The 21,543-nt window shown below is 42.3% G+C and overlaps 1 protein-coding gene across 1 annotated transcript in view; it reads left to right on the top strand.

The window, feature by feature from the left end:
* LOC126215282 (uncharacterized) overlaps positions 1-21,543 on the top strand; it is a 98,795-nt gene that overhangs the window by 58,893 nt on the left and 18,359 nt on the right. The window contains exon 2 of the mRNA XM_049941971.1: positions 16,000-16,134. Within this exon, the coding sequence (XP_049797928.1) occupies positions 16,000-16,134 (135 nt within the window). The remainder of the gene's footprint in view (positions 1-15,999; positions 16,135-21,543) is intronic.

The following is a 21,543-nucleotide window of genomic DNA, read 5'->3' on the forward strand; positions in this document are numbered from 1 at the left end:
CACAATTTTAGATGAACAGTTGGTAACAGTTACGTTTTTTAAATTAAAATACAGAACGTAGCTACGTTTGAACATTTTATTTCGGTTGTTCCAATGTGATACATGTACCTTTTTGAATTTATCATTTCTGAGAACGCATGTTGTTCAGCGTGATTACTTGTAAATACCACATTAATGCAATAAACGCTCAAAATGATGTCCGTCAACCTCAATGCATTTGGCAAGACGTGTAACGAATTCCTCTCAACAGCGAGTAGTTCGCCTTCCGTAATGTTCGCACATGCACTGACAATGCGCTGACGCATGTAGTCAGGCGTTGTCGGTGGATCGCGATAGCAAATATCCTTCAACTTTCCACATAGAAAGAAATTCGGGGACGTCAGATCCGGTGAACGTGCGGGCCATGGTATGGTGCTTCGACGACGAATCCACCCGTCATGAAATATGTATTCAATACCTCTTCCATCATGTTGGAAGAACATCGCCATTCTGTCACGCAGTGAAACATCTTGTAGTAACACCGGTAGAAAACTACGTAGGAAATTAGCATACATTGCACCATTTAGATTGCCATCGATAAAATGGGGACCAATTCTCCTTCTTCCCATAATGCCGCAACATACATTAACCCTCCAAGGTCGCTGATGTTCCACTTGTCGCAGCCATCGTGGATTATCCGTTGCCCAGTAGTGCATATTATGTCGGTTTACGTTACCGCTGTTGGTAAATGACGCTTCGTCGCTAAATAAAACGCCTGCAAATAATCTGTCTTCGTCCCGTAATTTCTCTTGTGCCCAGTGGCAGAACTGTACGTGGCGTTCAAAGTCGTCGCCATGGAATTCCTGGTGCATAGAAATATGGTACGGGTGCAGTCGATGTTGATGTAGCATTCTCAACACCGACATTTTTGAGATTCCCGATTCTCGCGCAATTTGTCTGCTACTGATGTGCGGATTAGCCGCGACAGCAGCTAAAACACCTACTTGGGCATCATCATTTGTTGCAGGTCGTGGTTGACGTTTCACATGTGGCTGAACGCTTCCTGTTTCCTTAAATAATGTAACTATCCGGCGAACAGTCCGGACACTTGGATGATGTCGTCCAGGATAGCGAGCAGCATACATAGCACACGCCCGTTGGGCATTTTGATCGCAACATACCGTCCGCACTGGCGGAATGTTACGTGATGCCACGTACTTTTGTGACCATTACAGCGCCATCTATCACAAAGCGAAAAAAGTGGCCCAACCAAAACATTCATATTTCTTTACGTACTATACCCATATGTAATAAAAAAATGAGGGTTCCTATTTAAAGAAACGTAGTCGATATCCGTTTGACCTATGGCAGCGCCATCTAGCGGGCCAACCATAGAGCCATCTGGTTTTCTCCTTCAAGCCAGACGAGTTTCGCTCTTTGTAGTTTCTTTGTTTGATGCTGATGTCGTGAGATATTTGGCCCGGTCACTATCACTGGACCACCCTGTATAGAAATGCTCCCTCGCTCGTGCGTATTTGATTAAGAAACGTCCGCGGTGTGTGAGAAAAATCGACAGAAATAAGTCCCTAGTTGCACGGTAAACGCCGCATTAAAGAAGCAGAGCTTTCATGTACAGCGGGACCTGGGGCGTACAAAAGACAGCCCCTGACTTGTTTAGCGTAGGTCGGCGCAGCCGTCAGAAACTGCAGCCGTTGTGCGTGGGTGGCGTTTTAGCAGAGCTGCGACCGCCCGCGGAGCTCTGGAGAAGGGGGAAGGCAAACAGAAATTAATTGGTAGCAGCGTTCGCCTCTCTGGCTAACCACGGCAGCTTCGCCTTCCGCTGCCTACCGAGAGGAGGGATTTGCTCCCTCAAATCCGCACCGCGACTGAAGGCCAAGGGCGCCCAAACAACACGGCTGAGCCCCGTCCTAATTGAACACTCTACTCCCCCGCTAAACAATAGGTATCTGCTGCTTCCGAGATGCTGCCACGCACAAAAAGTTAATCTTCACTGCATGGAGATTACGAAGGAGCTGTATCAACAGCTACTGAAACTTTATACAATGACGGAAAAACAGTAGCAACGCCAAACAATGATTCACGTAGATTAATGAAATTTTGGGAATAAGTTTGTCTAGGTAACATACAGGGTGGCGCACGAAATGTGTTACCAATTGTTTCTTTCAAAATTTACGACGCACATTAGATATCCCGCCGGGATCCCTACAGCAGTACCAGCAGAACTTGGACAAACAAATGAGTTACGAAATGACGTGTAATTCACGATACTGCCGCTAGGAGACTAGTAAGCACTAAGCAGCAATGGCTGACAATGGAAGACTGACGATACAGCAACGATCGGCAATTGTGTTACTTTTTCATGAAACGAAAAGCCTTGTTGTGACTCAGAGGCATTTTCGATAACAGTTTAACACACGATGGCTCCATTGCAAGAAGACCATCCACAGGTTGTATGATAAATTTGTACAGGAAGGAACAGTATTGGAAGCGAAGCGACCTCGGCCTAAGCCTGTTGGTTCACCGGAGAATATTGAAGTGGTACGAGTTGCTGTATAGAGAAGTCCCGGGAAATCGTGTAGAAAGGCAGCAGTGCAACTGGGAATATCCAGACGCTCCGTTCAACGCATTCTTAAAAGTGACCTCCATATGTACCCATACAAGATGACCTGTGCACAGAAGCTCAGTGAAGAACACAAGCAGCAGAGACTACTGTTTGCTCAGAGGGCGGAGGATAGGGAAGAAACTCTCGACAACGTTTGGTTTTCAGATGAGGCGCATTTTCATATACACGGTGTGGTTAACAAACAAAATGTACGCTTTTGGGCCACTGAAAACCCACAAGTGCTTCATGAACAACGTTATTCTCCGAGGATTACAGCGTGGGCAGCAATTTCCGGTCACGGACTTAATGGACCCTTTTTCTTTGAAGAAACTGAACAGCGAGCGTTATTTGAGCATGCTTCGCAATAGCTTCATTCCACAGCTTCTTGCTACTGCCTTGCCCTTCAATACGCAATGGTTCATGCAAGATGATACAACCACATAGTGCAAACACTGTGTTGGAGTTTTTACACGAGCATTTCGACATGCTGATCATTTCACTCTGGTTTCCAGGTCGCTTCAATGACGGACAAAATTGGCCCCCCAATAGTCCAGACCTCAATCCGTGTGACTTCTTTCTTTGGGGGTACCTAAAGGAAAAAATTTTCCCAAAACGTCCACGTGATTTAATGGAGCTCAGAAGACTTATTCTTCAAGCTTGCAGTGAAATTACAGAAGACATGTGCCGTAGGGTAATCAATAACTTCAGTGTTCGTTTGAAGGAAGTTAGGAAATGGTGGACATATCGAGCATGTGCTGAGTTAGAACAAATCTCCATGGACGGCTCTTCATTGCAGTATATGTTCCTTTCATATTGTATTGACAATAAAGTTTATATTCAAAAACAAAATGGTAACACATTTAGTGCACCACCCTGTATTTAAGTGACTGACTTAGCGCCCGCAGCTTCCCTCGCATAGACTGTATGGCCTGCAGAGATTTTTTTTATTTTTTGCTTTTAAATTATTGCATTTTTATATTGTTCACAAATTGCAACACCTAAACTTTCCACGCTATTTAAGGCCATATAAGCATGGCCTCTTCCGAATGTACTTTTGACCAAAAAGCGATTGTGGTAGCTGGAGTCCAAAGTTTTTGTTAATCGTGCCTTTTGCGTTCTTGTTGAGTATTTCCGAAGGGGCTTTCATCCCGTAACAAATATTTCTTTATATTTCACCGAGATGTCAAATACCAATTTTCATAAATGTAGCTCTAAAAATTTTTTTATGTAACGAAGCATTTTCTTAAAGATATTCACTGAAACACGTATTTTTTCATCTCTAACCGAGAAGCCAAGCACCAGTTTTCATAGATTTACCTTTAAAAATGCTTTCGCAAATAAATATTGTCATAAAAGTTTCACTCCTATTGCACTTCCTTAGAGGTTGAATTTCCAGTAACAGTGACGTGTATGTTTTAGATCGGGTCAACAGAAGCGTCCGATTCCACCCGTCCGTGTGTGTGTGTGTGTGTGTGTGTGTGTGTGTGTGTGTGTGTGTGTGAGAGAGAGAGAGAGAGAGAGAGAGAGAGAGAGAGAGAGAGAGAGAGAGAGAGAGAAACGGACGGGTGGAATCGGACGCTCCTGTTTTCATAGATTTTGTCTCAAAAATGCTTGCAAAATGAAATATTTTCATAAAAGCTCTCATCTCCCATTTCACACTCATAGGGGTAGAATTGCCAAAAACATTGTAACACGTATTTTTTTTTATTTCTGAGAAGGAGACTTTAAATTATCACAGATTTAGCTTTAAACACACTTTCATAAAAAAATCTCAGCCCTTATTTCATCCCCATAAGGCTTCAGTTTCCTAAAACACGTAATTTTTTTTTTATTTTTAACATATAAGTACCTTAGTAGCTCTTTAATAATTATATATTTTCAAAAAAAAAAGCATTTCCCAATATTTTATCCCTAACGGGTTAAATTTCCAATAAGGCTGAAACACGTATTTCTTTTTTCTGACGGCGAAACCAAATACCAATTCTCGTACATCTACCTTCAAAACTGCCATAACAGCGACATTTTTCAAAAAACCCTTCATCCCCTATTTTACCCCCTTATAGTTAGAATTTCGAAAAATCCTTTCTTAAACGACGCCAACGGTATAAGACCCACACCTTCACCAAATTTCAAGTTTCTGCCCTTAGCGGTTTGGGCTTAGCAATGATGAGTCATGAAATTGTAAACATAGTTATTGGCTGATGTCCAGCAACCGTGCGTTAACTTAATTTCAGAATGTACGTATAGCCCTGCATAAAATTGTTGTCAAATTCACCATGGTTTCCACAGCACTAAGGCGGTCTTCATCAGAATAAAAATTACATAGGATTATCTAGAAAATACAATGACGTGGCTCAAAAATACAATATACTTAATAGGATTCAAACAGTGTACTTACACGTAATCGCACCATAGGCGAGACACTTCTGAGCAAAAATGCTGTTGTCAAATTGAAATTACCACAAGAATAAAATTTAAACTGCAAAAATATAACATGTTTGTCAATTGGACTAAAACACTCCATCAAAAAACAATAGCAGTCGTACGTCGTTTAGGGCCAAGAAATGCATCAAACCGCCGCTACCGTCACACTAGGCGGCTAACTGGCCAAGGCAGCCACTAGTTGGACACGAAAACAGATTCGCGCCATCTAGCAAGAAGTGATCGAATTACAGACAAGAGCAAATGAGGCACTGCATACACAATTTAACGTTACAGGCAGCAACAGAAACCAGTGCATGAAAATTACAACATATCGTAATGATCTTATTTTAGAAAAGAAATATAGTTCAAAAAATCTACATAGAAAATATAAAAATGGAAAGGAAAACGATGTTTAAGAGTCTACATTGAGGAGAGTATCGCCACTGAGACCATTTTTAATTAGCGGCTCTATACCTTGAAAAAAGGTTTTGTTGCGTAATTGCAACTGTTCGTTAAGAATGAGACCGTCCTTCAGAGATAGGTTTTTAAAAATCTCTAGCTCTTCTAAGATGTTAAGCCCAAACCCTTTTTTCTCCGAATGCAAGATTCGGACGTCTTTTACATCTTTAGGATTGTGTCATGCGATAACAAATGGTCAGCGAAAGTTGAATTGTGAACATTGGTGTCGTTTTTGCCGAGAAGGTGTTCCTTAAATCTTGTCGAAATAGCTCGGCCTGTTTGGCCTATGTAATAGGCAGGACAACTGTCGCATATAAATTTATAGACACCAGAATTCTACAGAGGGGAAAGCGCAGGTGTCAAGTTATGTATGATGTTACTTTTTAAAGAATTATTAGTGGAGAAGGCTACTCTACAGTTATATTCATTTTGAAGTAAACGCTGTATCCTGTAAGAAATTGGACCCGGAAATAGTATAGAGCAAAATTCTTTTCTGTTCATTAGGTTCGTTATTAGAAAGGCCTATGGTGGTGACTCTCGTGTTGGTTTTCCTACTAAAAACACTATTTACTATAGAAGGATCATAGCCATTATTGACAGCCACAGTTTTAATCAGATTTATTTCAGAATTGAAATTTTCAGAAGAAGGAGGTGTGGAGATGGTTCTATGAATAGCTGAATGGAAAAATGCCATCTTATGAGAACGGAGGTGTACTGACGTGAATGGAATAATTTGATCAGAACTGGTTTCTTTGCGGAAGATACTGAAACTAATTTTATCGTCTACTATCGTAAGAGTGAGATCTAGAAAATTCAATTGCCGGATCTCATCTTCGCGGTCACAGGTGACAGAAATATTTTCATGAAACTCGTTGAACATATTAAAAAGTCTATAAATACCGTTATTAGGCGCTTTGTTTATGATCAAAATGTCATCGACGTATTTAACGTATGAAAGAATGCCTACAGTTGACGCTGAAAAATTATTGAAAAATTTTACTTCTGAGGAATTTATGAACACATCTGCAAGGATTCCTGCACTTCACAGTGGTTCGCAGACTATAGATGTCAATCAGAGTGTTGTGGAAGAGACGTGCCATGTTTTAAGTTTAGTTTTACTTGCGACGATAAATTTTTGAGATGGTGTACGGAAAATTTATGAAAATGTATATCCCGATGACGTTACCGAATTAACGAGAACTATCTTGTCATCGAAAATATGTGAACATTTCACAGGAAAGAAAACTTAGGAATAAATCGTATTTTCATATGTTCCAAACCGGAACTCCGTCAGTGATTTGTAACGTGAGATATTGCGAGTTAATGTTGACGCGTGTCAGAATCTCAGAAGTCGTCCGGTTGGTCTCTAAGTTTATAGTTAATGTGTGATTATCACATAACAGAGAATGAATAAGATTACAACTAACTCAACCGCAACAAAGGAAAATAGAATTGCAGAGAATGATTAGACAGGACAGCAAACTGCCTGAAATTGAAGAACAGTTCAAGTGGGAAGCGTGATATTTATTCATCTATCCCTATGCACAGTCGTTATGGTAGGTGAACTGCAGGTAGTACTTCGGAACTCACGAGTTATTCCTTTCGCTGATTTCATCCGATTTTTTACACCCGCCCTCTGCGATGCTCGACGGTCCCCCTGCTGTAGCAAAAGGGGGCTGAGGGTGGGGGAGGGGGGAGGCAGAGAGTCCGGACCCCCCCCCCCCCATCACCTAAATGAAATTACACCCGACCTAGTTGTCGTGTAGTGGAACTGAAAGATATTTTGATTTTCAGGCAGCAAGGCACACTATAGATTTAAACTTTTTATAGGTCCATAGCATTACTGACTTTCGCCCATCCCTGTTTTAGACGAGACCAATTGTTGGCCTTGCTCGAGCCCAGTTGTTGTTTTGTTAAACACTTCAGTTATTACTTGAGGTTGAATTTAGTGTAAGTGCTACCGTTTATTGTTTTTGTGTTGTGTGCTGTTGTGATAGTTTCTGATTATGGATAAGTTTGTAACAAGAAAGAAGAAAACCGATCTTTATTCGTCCGCTAGCGATATGATAGGTTAAAAATATGTACACATTACTATAACAGCCTAATTACCTATCTTCAAAAGTTTAATGACAGCATTGCATTCGTTATTTGGAGGCTGGTAGAACGTTGGTATTACAGTATTTCAGTAGTTCACATGGCAGCGGAGCGTAAGTGTCATTACAAATAACATTAAATTAAAATCAGTGAATAAAAATACACCTGGAGTTGTCGGTGTTGCCCAAAAATAGGGATGATCAACAAAACTATCTCCCAAATGGCAATGGCTGCATTGCTTTAAAAAAGATTGCCAATATTCTATCATTAGTAGCCCAAATGGCAAAATATCGCCCAGTCTGGTCACTTGGGCGATATTCAATTGGTTACTTAACTGTAGAAAGGTGCTAAGTGCCAAATTCATGAAAAACGTGATACGTGGTTTCAAAGATACAGGATACTGAGGAGGATTACATACGAAAACTGCTATGTCCACCGAGAATTCGAAGTGGCTGGTTACACGTGCCATCACTAGATGGCAATGGAGCTAAGTTGCCTACTGATTTCATAAGAATGGTGCAATGTGCCATTCAGTTATTTTTGTTTCACTTTGCTGCTGCGATAAGTGTCTATTCTGTCCTTTTTTGTGAATCATTGCTCTTCAGCTTATAAGGTATGTGCATAAACATCGCATAATATTACGTAACCTTTTCATATAAATGAAATATTAATATACCTACATGTTATCTTTAAATCATTTTGTACATATGTGATGTCCATATGTTAGGTTATGGCGGATGAAAGCCACGTGGGTAGGAGAAGGAGGAAGAATGGTAGTGGATCATTCAGAGATACTGGCTCTGCCACTGAGCTACCCAAGCACGACTCACGCCCCGTCCTCACAGCTTTACTTCTGCCAGTATCTCGTCTCCTACCTTCCAAACTTTACAGAAGCTCTCCTGCGAACCTGTGGTGGAGCACTTGCCCGCGAAAGGCAAAAGTTCCGAGTTCTAATCTCGGTCCGGCACACAGTTTTAATCTGCCAGGAAGTTTCATATCAGCGCACACTCCGCTGCAGAGTGAAAATCTCATTCTGGAAACATCCCCCAGGCTGCGGGTAAGCCATGTCTCCGCAATATCCTTTCTTTCAGGAGTGCTAGTTTTTCCAGGTTCGCAGAAGAGCTTCTGTAAAGTTTGGAAGGTAGGAGACGAGATACTTGCAGAAGTAAAGCTGTGAGGACAGGTCGTGAGTCGTGCTTGGGTGGCTCAGTGGTAGAGCACTTGTCCGCGAAAGGCAAAGGTCCCGAGTTCGAATCTCGGTCCGGCACACAGTTTTAATCTGCCAGGAAGTTTCATATCAGTGCACACTCCGCTGCAGAGTGAAAATCTCATTCTGGAAACATCCCCCAGGCTGCGGTTAAGCCATGTCTCCGCAATATCCTTTCTTTCAGGAGTGCTAGTTCTGCAAGGTTCGCAGGAGAGCTTTTGTGAAGTTTGGAAGGTAGGAGACGAGATACTGGCAGAAGTAAAGCTGCGAGGACGGGTCGTGAGTCGTGCTTGGGTAGCTCAGTGGTAGAGCACTTGCCCGCAAAAGGCAAAGGTCCCGAGTTCGGCACACAGTTTTAATCTGCCAGGAAGTTTCATACATAAGGAATGATTGCTGTTGAATGTGTACATATCTGCAGTGTCCTCTATAGAAAACATAATGTTTTGTTGTTCTTTCCTTTAGGTACTATGCAAATGTAGATTAAGGTGCATTGAGCTGGCGCCTGCATTGAAAATAGATCTGTTTTCTAAGTTCTACAAGCAAGACTACTCAACCCAAGGAACCTTCCTGATGGGTCTTCTTAGTGTCACACCAGGACGGCGTAGTCGGCATGGAACCTATGATAATCCCGCTGAAAGTTGCTGGCAGGGAACAGTTCGGTATTCTGTTGCAAACGGCACAGGTGATCTTGTAGCTGTTTGCAAAACCTCTTCTATGAATATTTTTACTGTTGGAAAGAAAAGGCTGGAAATACTTATCAAGAAGAAAAATCTGGGAGACACAACATTCACCGACCGCAGAACAAGACACGCTCAATCAAAATACAGCGACGAAGACAAAATGTGTATAAAACAGCACATAAAAGGCTTTCTCCGGGAAGTTAGCCATTACAGCCAAGCAAGATCAAGCGAGGAAAAGCTCAGTCCTGACCTGAATATTTCAAGAAGGTACCCCCACTTTAAAAAGGTGTTTCCTGAAAGCACCATAAGTTCTAGTTTTTATCGTAGAGCCTTCCGGAAAGAATTTCCCAACTTTTCCATCCACAGACCTAGGAAAGATACCTGCAAGACATGTGACCTACTGAAGATAGAAGCAAAACCAGGTTCACTGCAGTCAAAGGTGCGTTTATAGATTCACCATAGGAGCCTTCCGAAGAGTGACAATCAGTTCTCAGTTCCCCGGCATATCGATTGATATGCAGCAGGTTATGTTTGTTGCCCACACTAACGCACTCTGAGATGTTTTATCGCAGCCAGTTATCTTGTTACAACTTGGCAGTATCTGTAATTGACATCCTTCAGTCTTACATGTGCATGTGGGATGAGAGTATTGCCGGTAGGCGTGGAAATGAAATCGCGTCATGCATTTTGAAAGTTTTAAACCAACACCGACTCAAAGGAAGGCTTCGGCGCTTGTTGGTGACGTCACGTCGGCTGGGCACGGCGAACGCCAGGTATGTTGCAGGTAGAAACGCCTGGGCGTGCTTATCACAATATATCTCTTATTTTTGGACAAACTGTTTGGTATTGTTTTGGATTCTGCAGTTTTATTTAGATGAAAGATTTTCTTACTATCGTAAAGCAACAAATGAAGATCATAGTTCTGTATTACTGAATCCTGTCGAAACAAACGTAGATCAATATGAGAAGATGCTTGGCCCCATTGCAAGCTTCGGAAATTTTACATTCAAGAATCTATATTTACTTGATCCATTTTGTTATCGAAACTTACCCCAACCCCCTTACAATCAACTCGTTTCTTTTATTTATTTATTTACTTTCGTTTGACATCGTCTCTGGTAATGTGAACTAATTTACATGTGTAAATCTCCAACTGTTGCCAGTCATTAGATTACAGTCGTTTTCAACGAAAGGAATTCTAAACAGGAAACAAAATAGCTTCATACATCGAAAATACTGCTGAGCTTAAACTTTTTTAAACATGCACATTAGAAAAGATAAATATTCCCCTCTTGCAACTGAAAGGAGAAACTTTATAAGATAAAAAAATTTCATTTGATAAAACAAATATCTCTCTTTAGCCTCTTCTTCTGTCCCCCACCCCTTCACCCAAAGTGTACAATCGCAAGATATTTCATTAACATACAGTGCTCCTCACCCCATAGTCAACCAAGATACCTAAAGAAGAGCACCAATATGTTCACAGTTTCTTGTAAAAGCAGCCCACTACAAACGTAACTTCCTCAGATTTACAAATAAGGTAAAGAAGCACGAATTCTGTTGCTGCTAGACCGTGAAGTTGTTTTTGTATGTCAATCCTTAAAACAGGTGGAAATTTAAGTTCAGAAGTACACTATTTGTTAAGAAGTGTAATGAATTGCACAGTTAATTGATTGCAGGAATCTCTCAGAAGAATGTGTGTTGGTCAACTACCGCCAATAGTTTCACATTTTCCTGAGTAAGAGAGGGAGACACCACCATTATGAGTATGTCTGCAACAGACCTGGTGTTCGCCGTGCCTGGCTGACGTGACGTCACGAACAAGCGCCGAGGCCTTCCTTTGAGTCGGTGTTGGTTAAACACCGGGATAACAACGAAGAAAAACCTTATTGTTTGGAATGACAACTGTGCTGCACAAAACAAAAATAGAATAATTGTGTTTCTTTTTCTTTTTCCGGTGACAAATGGGTTATTCACACGAATGGAACAACGGTTTATTGTTAGTGGGCACAGCTTCCTCCCCTGTGACTCTGGGTTTGCCTTGATGGAGAGAAGGAAGTTGGTGACGGGGGCATTTGAACCCAGCGACCTATGCAAACTGATCGAGGAAGCAAAGGTTGTTACACCTTTCTAAGTAATGTGTACGAATACTTATTTAATATTCAAGCTGTGGCAGACGAGATACTCTCTACAAAAAAGCTGAACATTTCAAAAGCTGTCAGCATCACATATGATTCAACAGATGTAGCACGTGTAGCAATAAAAGAATGTTACACCGACATGGAAAGGATCCGTAAGGTCAATGTGCTCAAAAAGGGAAACATGAAGGAAACATTCAATGATACCTTACCTGGAAAAGAATGAGCACAAAGAATATTATTTGCAGATTTGTGGAAAGTTACTAAGAACATAGCACCTAGAATAATTTGATGGGATAAATGTTTCTATTTGAATTGCCTTCAGCACAAAACAGTTCCAACTGTCTCATGGAACCACCACTAATATATGATAAGATACTTTCATTTGTAACATGGAAAAGCTTGAGGAATAAATAATTAAAACGCTGCACTACAGACAATTTATACTTGTTTTGCAAATCAAACTGCCTTTTCCTGCTGCTATTTATTTTATTTGATCCATACGCGTTTCGCCTTCTACTGTTCTAAGGCATCATCACTGGGATCTATAATGGTACAGTTTTGTTAGTTATAGATTATGATGCCTTAAAACAGTAGAAGGCGAAACGCGTATGGATTAAATGAAATAAATAGCAGCAGGAAAAGGCAGTTTGATTTGCAAAACAAGTATTTATATGCTTGCTGCGGAAGATGGCCACACAAACAAACGTGTTACAGTCAGTTTGTTTGTAATAACTTTAGTACATAAATTTGGCACTTTGTACCTTTGAACAGTTAAGTATCCGATTATGGAAACCAGTTCCGATACGGAACGATGCGGAGCGGTTTGTAGAAAGCGGAAGGGGTATGTGATGGCAGATGGCAGCATATTATGTAGTTCGTTAGTCCGTTTTCTCAGCGGGCTACTTTCATTTGTCCGAGACGACTGCGCTCTGAATCCCTCCCTCCCCCTTTCGACCAAAATCTATTAACGCTCTTGTAATACCGTAATAACTTAACAATTTCTCGCACACTGCCAGTGTGGCTACAGTTCCCTGAGACTGCAGTCGTGTGTGTGTGTGTGAGTTGCGTTTGCGTGTGTGTGTCTGCCGTCTATTTTTGACGAAGGCCTTACGGACCGAAAACTTTATGTGTGAGAGTCTTTTTGCTGCGCCTATCTGCGACTCAGCATCTCCGCTATTTCATAATATTGTTACGTTCCATCCCGCATTTTCCACTGTTTGATGTCAGAATTCAATCTTTCATTGTGATGCATTTTATTTTATTTTAAAACAATGTACATCAACTGGTTTATCCAAATTCTCCACCGACTTGAGGTAGTTCTGCATGGTGAACTCCTCGCCCAGCAATCCCTGGATTCGGGAGGCAGGTGGTTTGAATTCATGCATCAGCACTCTTGAAAATGCTTTTCTATGGTTTCCCTTTTTCAGTTTAGGCAAATGTCAGGAGTGATCCCTTGCTGTAGGCCACAGCCAATTCCTTCTGGATACCCTTCTTTCCTGAAAGATTCCAGTCCCCTTGAAATGTAGTCCCTCTGCTTGAATGAAAAGAACTGCATCTAAGATGAGCCAAACATCTCTTTGGAGACTCCTGGCACTAAAAGGCTTATGATAAATAAATACTAATCCGAATTCTCCTCATTTAGGATCCGCAGCTCGTGGTCTCTCGGTCGCGTTCTCGCGTCCCGAGCACGGACGGGGTCCCGGGTCCGTTTCCGGCGGGGTCAGAGATTTTCACCCGCCTCGAGATGACTGGATGTTTGTGTTGTCCTCATCATTTCATCATCATTCATAGAAGTGGCAAGTTTGGACTGAGAAAAGGTTGGAAATTTGTACGGGCGCTGATAACCGAGCAGTTGAGCGCCCCACAAACCAAACATCATCGTCATCCTCCTTTGGTCTTATGCATTCGTTTGCTGGGACATTCTTTAATGCAGAAAATAGTCTCCTTTACATTGCAAGAAGTGAGAGGTGCATACTTAGGAAACCTGGGAAAATGTAAGGGTGAATAATTCCGGATATACTGTATTTTCGCTACCAAGAATTGTTCTAGGTTCTCTGCCGAACAGGGATCTCTTTATACTAAAAGCCCTGCCAGTTATAATCACGGTGTCCAAAAAATTAGCCCTTGTCCGTTCCTGACCACTTCCTCAATTCAAATCCAGACAGAAGGAAGAATAGTGTAAAATGAACTTAGGAAGTGTGAAGGAGATTGGAGCATGACTGCTTCTTAGTGGTTTGCCGAAATACAGCACCCCTAAGTAAGGAGATCCCATCTCCACTTGACGAAAACTCTGAGATCATTGTCGCATAAAATAGTTTATCGTTCTTTATGAATGTAGATGAAGATGAAATAGGAGATATGATACTGCGTGAAGAGTTTGACAGAGCACTGAAAGACCTAAGTCAAAACAAGGCCCAGGGAATAGACAACATTCCATTAGATATACTGACAGCGTTGGGAGAGCCAGGTCTCACAAAACTCTACCATCTAGTCAGTAAGGTGTATGAGACAGGCGAAACACCCTCAGACTTCAAGAAGAATATAATAATTCCAATCCCAAAGAAAGCAGGTGTTGACAGATGTGAAAATTACCGAACTAACAGTTTAATAAACCACGACTGCAAAATACTAACACGAATTCTTTACAGATGAATGGAAAAACTGGTAGAAGCCGACCTCGGGGAAGATCAGTTTGGATTCCGTCAAAATGTTGGAACACGTGAGGCAATAATGACCCTACGACTTATCTTAGAAAATAGATTAAGGAAAGGCAAACCTACGTTTCTAGCATTTGTACACTTAGAGAAAGCTTTTGACAACGTTGACTGGAATACTCTCTTTCAAATTCTAAAGGTGGCAGGGGTAAAATACAGGGAGCGAAAGGCTATTTACAATTTGTACAGAAACCAAATGGCAATTATAAGAGTCGAGGGACATGAAATGGAAGCAGTAGTTGGGAAGGGAATGAGACAGGGTTGTAGCCTCTCCCCGATGTTATTCAATCTGTATATTGAGCAAGCAGTAAAGGAAACAAAAGAAAACTTCGCAGTAGGTATTAAACTCCATGAAGAAGAAATAAAAACTTTGAGGTTCGCTTATGACATTATAATTCTGTCAGAGACAGCAAAGGACTTGGAAGAGCAGTTGAACGGAATGGACAGTGTCTTGAAAAGAGGATATAAGATGAACATCAACAAAAGCAAAACTAGGATAATGGAATGTATTTGAATGAAGTCGGGTGATGCTGAGGGAATTGGATTAGGAAATGAGACTCTTAAAGTAGTAAATGGGTTTCACTATTTGGGGAGCAAAATAACTGATGATGGTCGAAGTAGAGAGGATATAAAATGTAGACTCGCAATGGCAAGGAAAGCGCTTCTGAAGAACAGAAATTTGTTAACATCGAGTATAGATTTTAAGTGTAAGGAAGTCGTTTCTGAACGTATTTGTATGGAGTGTAGTCACGTATGGAAGTGAAACATGGACGATAATTATTTTAGACAAGAAGAGAATAGAAGCTTTCGAAATGTGGTGCTACAGAAGAATGCTGAAGATTAGATGGGTAGATCACATAACTAATGAGAAGGTATTGAATAGAATTGGAGAGAAGAGGAGTTTGTGGCACAACTTGATTAGAAGAAGGGATCGGTTGGTAGGGAGTATTCTGAGGCATCAAGGGGTCACAAATTTAGTATTGGAGGGAAGCGTGGAGGGTAAAAATCGTAGAAGGAGACCAAGAGATGAATACACTAAACAGATTCAGAAGGATGTAGGTTGCAGTAGCTATTGGGAGATGAAGAAGCTTGCAGATGATAGAGTAGCATGGAGAGCTGCATCAAACCAGTCTCTGGACTGAAGGCCACAACAACAACATGAAAATTTTAAGAATAAATGAAAGACATGAGTCTTTTTAAGATTCTCTTTAGCAAACTGGACCCCCACTTCGACAAAATCTTGGCTGTGTCCTTGTCCATGTCCATCACTGCGTGGCGTCTTGCGCGGTCATGGTTTATCTGTGGTTCTTCCTTTGCGTTTCCACATCAGAATCACATCGCCAGCAGTTGACTTGAACAGCTTTAGTAGTATTGAAAAATCCTTGATGGACTTGTTGCTCAAGTGACACCGAATGACCGCTCTACGTTTTAAGTCACTGAGGTCTCCTAACTGACTTGCTCTTCTGTTAGTGCTTCTCTGTTGGCAACACATAACTCCCTGCCTCTCTGTTTATTCGTCAATTCTAGATTACATAAAGGTTAGCTGGAACGTTTGCTCAGATATTGTTCATTTAACTCGCTCCTGGCTCCACCAGAATGGTGGGAAATCATTTGTTGTGGCTGTTCATAGACAGCGCACCTTATTGGCGCAAATACTGATCATGTGCTCTGCCGACAGCCACCGTGGTGCGGGCTTCAGTCCTGCCAACAGAGCGGAGGTGCCAACTGCTGTGTGAAGAAGCAGGCGGGAGTTCGCCGGAAGTCCAGAGTGACAGTGTCTGCGTCTGTCACGTCACGCAGGACGTCATTGACTGTAAGTCTATCATCATACCCCGCAGGTTCTGTTACGTTATTTGTTAGTTCATTTTGTGTATAACGTGTAATCTCTCCCCTGGACTGAGACGGAATATGGAGGGTAGGAAGCAAGAAGCAGGAACCTGTTGTACAAGGTTTTTAGGGAAGGTCTGTGACGATTATCATAATTCACAAAGTCGGAAACTACCACAACAAATACTTTTACACAACTGGTTCACCCCTTCCGTTACCAACAGACAGCAAAAGGTCATTATTCACAATATTGAGAATGACTGTGATGTGGGATCTCAGTGGGGTACAGTCAAATGGGTGATGCCTCAGGGGTCAGTGTTGGGGCCACTCCTGTTCCTTATTTATATTAATGATATGCCCTCTAGTATTATGGGTAACTGTAAAATATTTCTGTTTGCTGATGACACTAGCTTGGTAGTAAAGGATGTGTGCAACATTGGCTCGGTTTCAAATAGTGCAGTTCATGACCTAAGTTCGTGGGTTGTAGAAAATAAACTAACGCTATATCACAAAATGGTTCAAATGGCTCTGAGTACTATGGGACTTAACTTCTGAGGTCATCAGTCCCATAGAACTTAGAACTACTTAAACCTAACTAAACTAAGGACATCACACACATCCATGCCCGTGGCAGGATTCGAACCTGCGACCGTAGCAATCGCTCGGTTCCAGACTGAAGCGCTAAGTCACAGTAACACTCAGTTTTTACAGTTTCTAACACACAATGCAACAAAACCTGACGTTTTAATTTCGCAGAATGGGCCTATGACTAGTGAAACTGAACAGTTCAAATTTCTGGATGTTCAGATAGTTAGTAAACTGTTGTGGAAAGCGCACGTTCAGGATCTTCTTCAAAGAGTTAAGACTGCCATTTTTACTATTCGAAAGGTATCTGAAGTGAGCAATCGTTCGACACGAAATTAGTCTACTTCGCTTATTTTCATTTGCTTATGTCGTATGGTATTATATTTTGGTGTAACTCTTCCCAATCTAAAAGGATATTTTTGGCACAGAAACTGGCGGTTCGGGCAATAAGTGGTGTAAGTTCACAAACCTCTTGTCGAACCCTTTTCACGAGTCTGGGTATTTTAACATTAGCCTCTCAATATATATATTCGTTACTGCCATTTCTTGTTAACAATATTAGCTTATTCCCAAGAATAAGCAGCTTTCACTCAGTTAATACTCGGCAGAAATCAAACCTGCATTTGGCTCGGACTTCCTTAACTCTTGTGCAGAAAGGTGTGCAGTATGCTGCTGCATCCATTTTCAGTAAGCTACCACTCGAATTCAAAAATCTTAGCAGTAATCCACGCGCTTTCAAATCGAAACTGAAGAGTTTCCTAATGGGTCACTCCTTCTATCCTGTCGAGGAGTTCCTTGAAAAAGTAAGCTGATTCTTGTATTGTTGTTTGCGTTTACTTAAACTTATTGATTGATTTTTTTCGGGCTCATAAACATTTTATTTTTATTTGTTATTACTTTTATGATGTACCGGCTGGTGTGGCCGAGCGGTTCTAGGCGCTTCGGTCTGCCTCGGGCATGGATGTGTGTGATGTCCTTAGGTTAGTTAGGGTTAAGTAGTTCTAAGTTCTAGTTGACTGATGACGTCAGATGTTAAGTCCCATAATGGTCAGAGCCATTTGAACTTTTATGATGTAATTTCATGTATTGACACGTTCCATGACCTTGGAGATTTGCTCCTCAATTTTGTCGTACGGAACTTGACGTCTGAATAAATAAAAAAAATACACTCTTAGAGGAAAAAAAACGCATCACGAAGCAGTTATCTGAATGGGACATAATGGGCAGGTGTGCTCTGCATCTACAGCCAAAGAAACGGTTACAATTTTAGAAAAATTGGAGGACTTATTCAAGAGAAAGAGCTTCACAAATTGAGCAAGTCAATAACAGACTGGACCAGCACTGACCCTTATGCAAGCAGTTATTCGGCTTGGCACTGTTTGACAGAGTTGTTGGCTGTCCTCTTGAGGGATATCGTGGCGAATTCTGTCAATCTGGCGCGTCAGATCGCCAAAATCCGAAGCTGGTTCGCACCCCAGACCATCTCTCCTGGCCGTCGGACCATATGGTTGGCGACAATCAGGTTGGTAAGGATTGTATCCCACCGCTGTCAGTGGCATCTCCAGACACGTCTTCGCTGGTCAAAAAATGGTTCAAATGGCTCTGACCACTATGGGACTTAACATCTGAGGCCATCAGTCTCCTAGACTTACAACTACTTAAACCTAACTAACCTAAGGACATCACACACATCCATGCCCGAGGCAGGATTCGAACCTGCGGCCGTAGCAGCAGCGCGGTTCCAGACTGAAGCGCCTAGAACCGCTCGGTCACAACGGCCGGCTCTTCGCTGGTCATCACGGCTCAAGTAGAGGTTGGACTCATCACTGAATATTATTCTACTGCAGTCAATGAGATTCTAGAGCGAAGATGCCTTTTACAGTGGTGGAATATCAATCTGTCACCAATCATACAGCCCTACTACCAGGAGTGATTTCATAGAAGAAATGGTTGTCATCTGCGGCGTCCTAACAGCACAGCAGTACGTCGACGATACTCTGCGCCCCATTTGTTGCCCCTCGTGGCAAGCCATGCTAGTCTTACAACGCCCGCCAGCACACGGGCAGAGCTTCTACTGCTCGTCTTCGCGCATGGCAAACCCTGTAATTGCCAGCAACGTCGCTGATCTCTTCCCGACTGAGAACGTCTAGAGCATTATGGGCAGGGCCCTCCGACCTCCTCGGGATTCTAAGACGCCAATTTGACAGAATTTGGCACGACATTCCTCAGATGGACATCCAACAATTTTATCAATCAATGCTAAGCCGAAAACAGCTTGCACAATGGCCAGTAGTGGTCGAACGCGTTATGGACTTGCTCAGTTTGTGAAGCTCTTTCTCCCGAATAAATCGTACTATTTTTCTGAAATTGTAATTCTTTGTTTGTCTGTACATGTACATCACATCTACCGATTTATGTTCCTTTCAGATAATTCGTTCGTGTTGAGTTACTTTTTTTTTTTTGTATCAGAGTCTGTTTATTGAGCTTTCTTCTTGTGCAGTTAAAAGTTCAAAAAGTTCCACTCTTAGTACAAAACGTCAGTGACTGCAAGTAGATACAGGCTCATCCAGTCATGCTCCCATTATTATTAAGCTGCAGCATTTAAACCAGAAAACACTACAGATCGTGCACTCTGCCCAACCTACTGTGACCCATTCAGGACCTGTAATGTTCACCCACGCCCAGGACCAGTTCGAGAACACTTTTCCCCACAAGCGACATATGACCGGGTGCCCCCTATCTTTCCTTCCGTCCCTCTGATATTAGTAGCCTTCCCTTTGATTCTTTGTAAGACCCCATGAACCATGGACCTTGCCGTTGGTGGGGAGGCTTGCGTGCCTCAGCGATACAGATGGCCGTACCGTAGGTGCAACCACAACGGAGGGGTATCTGTTGAGAGGCCAGACAAACATGTGGTTCCTGAAGAGGGGCAGCAGCCTTTTCAGTAGTTGCAGGGGCAACAGTCTGGATGATTGACTGATCTGGCCTTGTAACATTAACCAAAACGGCCTTGCTGTGCTGGTACTGCGAACGGCTGAAAGCAAGGGGAAACTACAGCCGTAATTTTTCCCCAAGGACATGCAGCTTTACTGTATCATGGAGAGCTGCATCAAACCAGTCTCAGGACTGAAGACCACAACAACAACAACAACAACAACAAGACCCTTAAAGTTAAGTATTAATCTAGTGATCGTGGATTGGGTTGTTTCTTCCTATAAAATACGCAGTAAATAAAAATTTCTCTGAAGTGAAATGAAGATCTAAATCACATTCCAGTGCTAAAGACACTGATGTGCAAAACTTAAGGACGAAAGTAACTTTAGCGTGATACGTCACTGCTAAGTAACTCAGTTTGATGAAACATTGACCATTCATACAAAATATTGCTACAGTATAGTACAGGAGGTAACTGAAAGAAATTCGCAGTAAGACGAACAGAAATGACACTTTTATTCAATTACACTGAAGTCACCGCGATTTATGATGGCCTCATGGTCATTACAAAAGGCGGGACATGGTACTTAATAGGCTGTGTGATCACCACAGATGCCCTCTGACATGCTCCAATGCTGCCCACTGGTTGTGTGTGTGAAGTCTTATGGGACTTAACTGCTAAGGTCATCAGTCCCTAAGCTTACACACTACTTAACCTAAATTATCCTAGGACAAACACACACACCCATGCCCGAGGGAGGACTCGAACCTCCGCCGGGACCAGCCGTGCCCACTAGTTGGTAAGGAGGAGTTCTATTTCTCCACCAGCGTGGCTACTGCAGCAACTGATAGATGGTCATTGTGCACATGTTCGTGTACACATCCCCCACATGCACGATGGGATTCAAGTTGTGGGAACGGGCAGGCCAGTCCAATCACCGAGTACCCTCTTGTTCCGAGGGATTTTCCATCTGTGCTGTTCAATCTGGTCACACACTGTATCCATAAAAATAAAGTCAGGGCCAAATGCATTCCTGAAAACATGCACATGGTGGAGGAATACAGTGTCACACCCACTGTGACTGCCTACTGTACCTTGTTCAAAGACTTGGAGGTCAGTATGCCCATGCAACATTATGCCTCCCCAAAACATAACACCCGGGCCACAAAAACGATCATGTTCGTCAATGATCCTGGGTGCATGAAATATTCCCAATTCTCACTATATGAGGGTGAACCCAGAATCACTACTTGGACTGAACGTGCTCTTATCCAAGAAGATCATGTGAACCAGCTCCTCATCGGTCTAGTCCCCATGCTCTTGGCACCGTCACAAACGATGCCGCTGGTGTGTGGGTGTGAACGGAACACAATGCACTGGCCATTGGGCAAATAGAACACCCCTATGCTGTAGCCACGCCAATATGAAATGTGAGATTGTGTGCCTTGAAGTCCTGCTTAATGTGGCCGCAGTCGCACCTGCCGTTTGATGTGGTACTCTTCTTGCCCATTGTACAATCTAGAGATCATCTGCTGTTGTGATTGACCATTGTTGACCACCTCTTCTCCTTTGGGCAGCAGAACCTGTGGTTCAGATCACTCCCGTGCATGTGAAACAGTACTGTGAGCAGTACGAAAGCTATGTGCTACACTCGACACACTTCGTCTTTTCCCAGTTCCCGGTGATTCTTCTCTGTGTGGAGTCATCCAAATGTTGTCTCTGGGCTGTGTTGTAATGAATATCACGACCTCAGCACACCATAACTCTTCACCAATTGATACACACTGCCTTTTCCCTTTCTTTCAACTGCATCATGTTGCAGGACCAGTCTCATTTGGTACTATGGTCAGCCGGCCTCACAACATGTGATGTCCA

The sequence above is a fragment of the Schistocerca nitens genome, chromosome 12 (assembly GCF_023898315.1).
Source record: "Schistocerca nitens isolate TAMUIC-IGC-003100 chromosome 12, iqSchNite1.1, whole genome shotgun sequence".
Taxonomy (NCBI): domain Eukaryota; kingdom Metazoa; phylum Arthropoda; class Insecta; order Orthoptera; family Acrididae; genus Schistocerca; species Schistocerca nitens.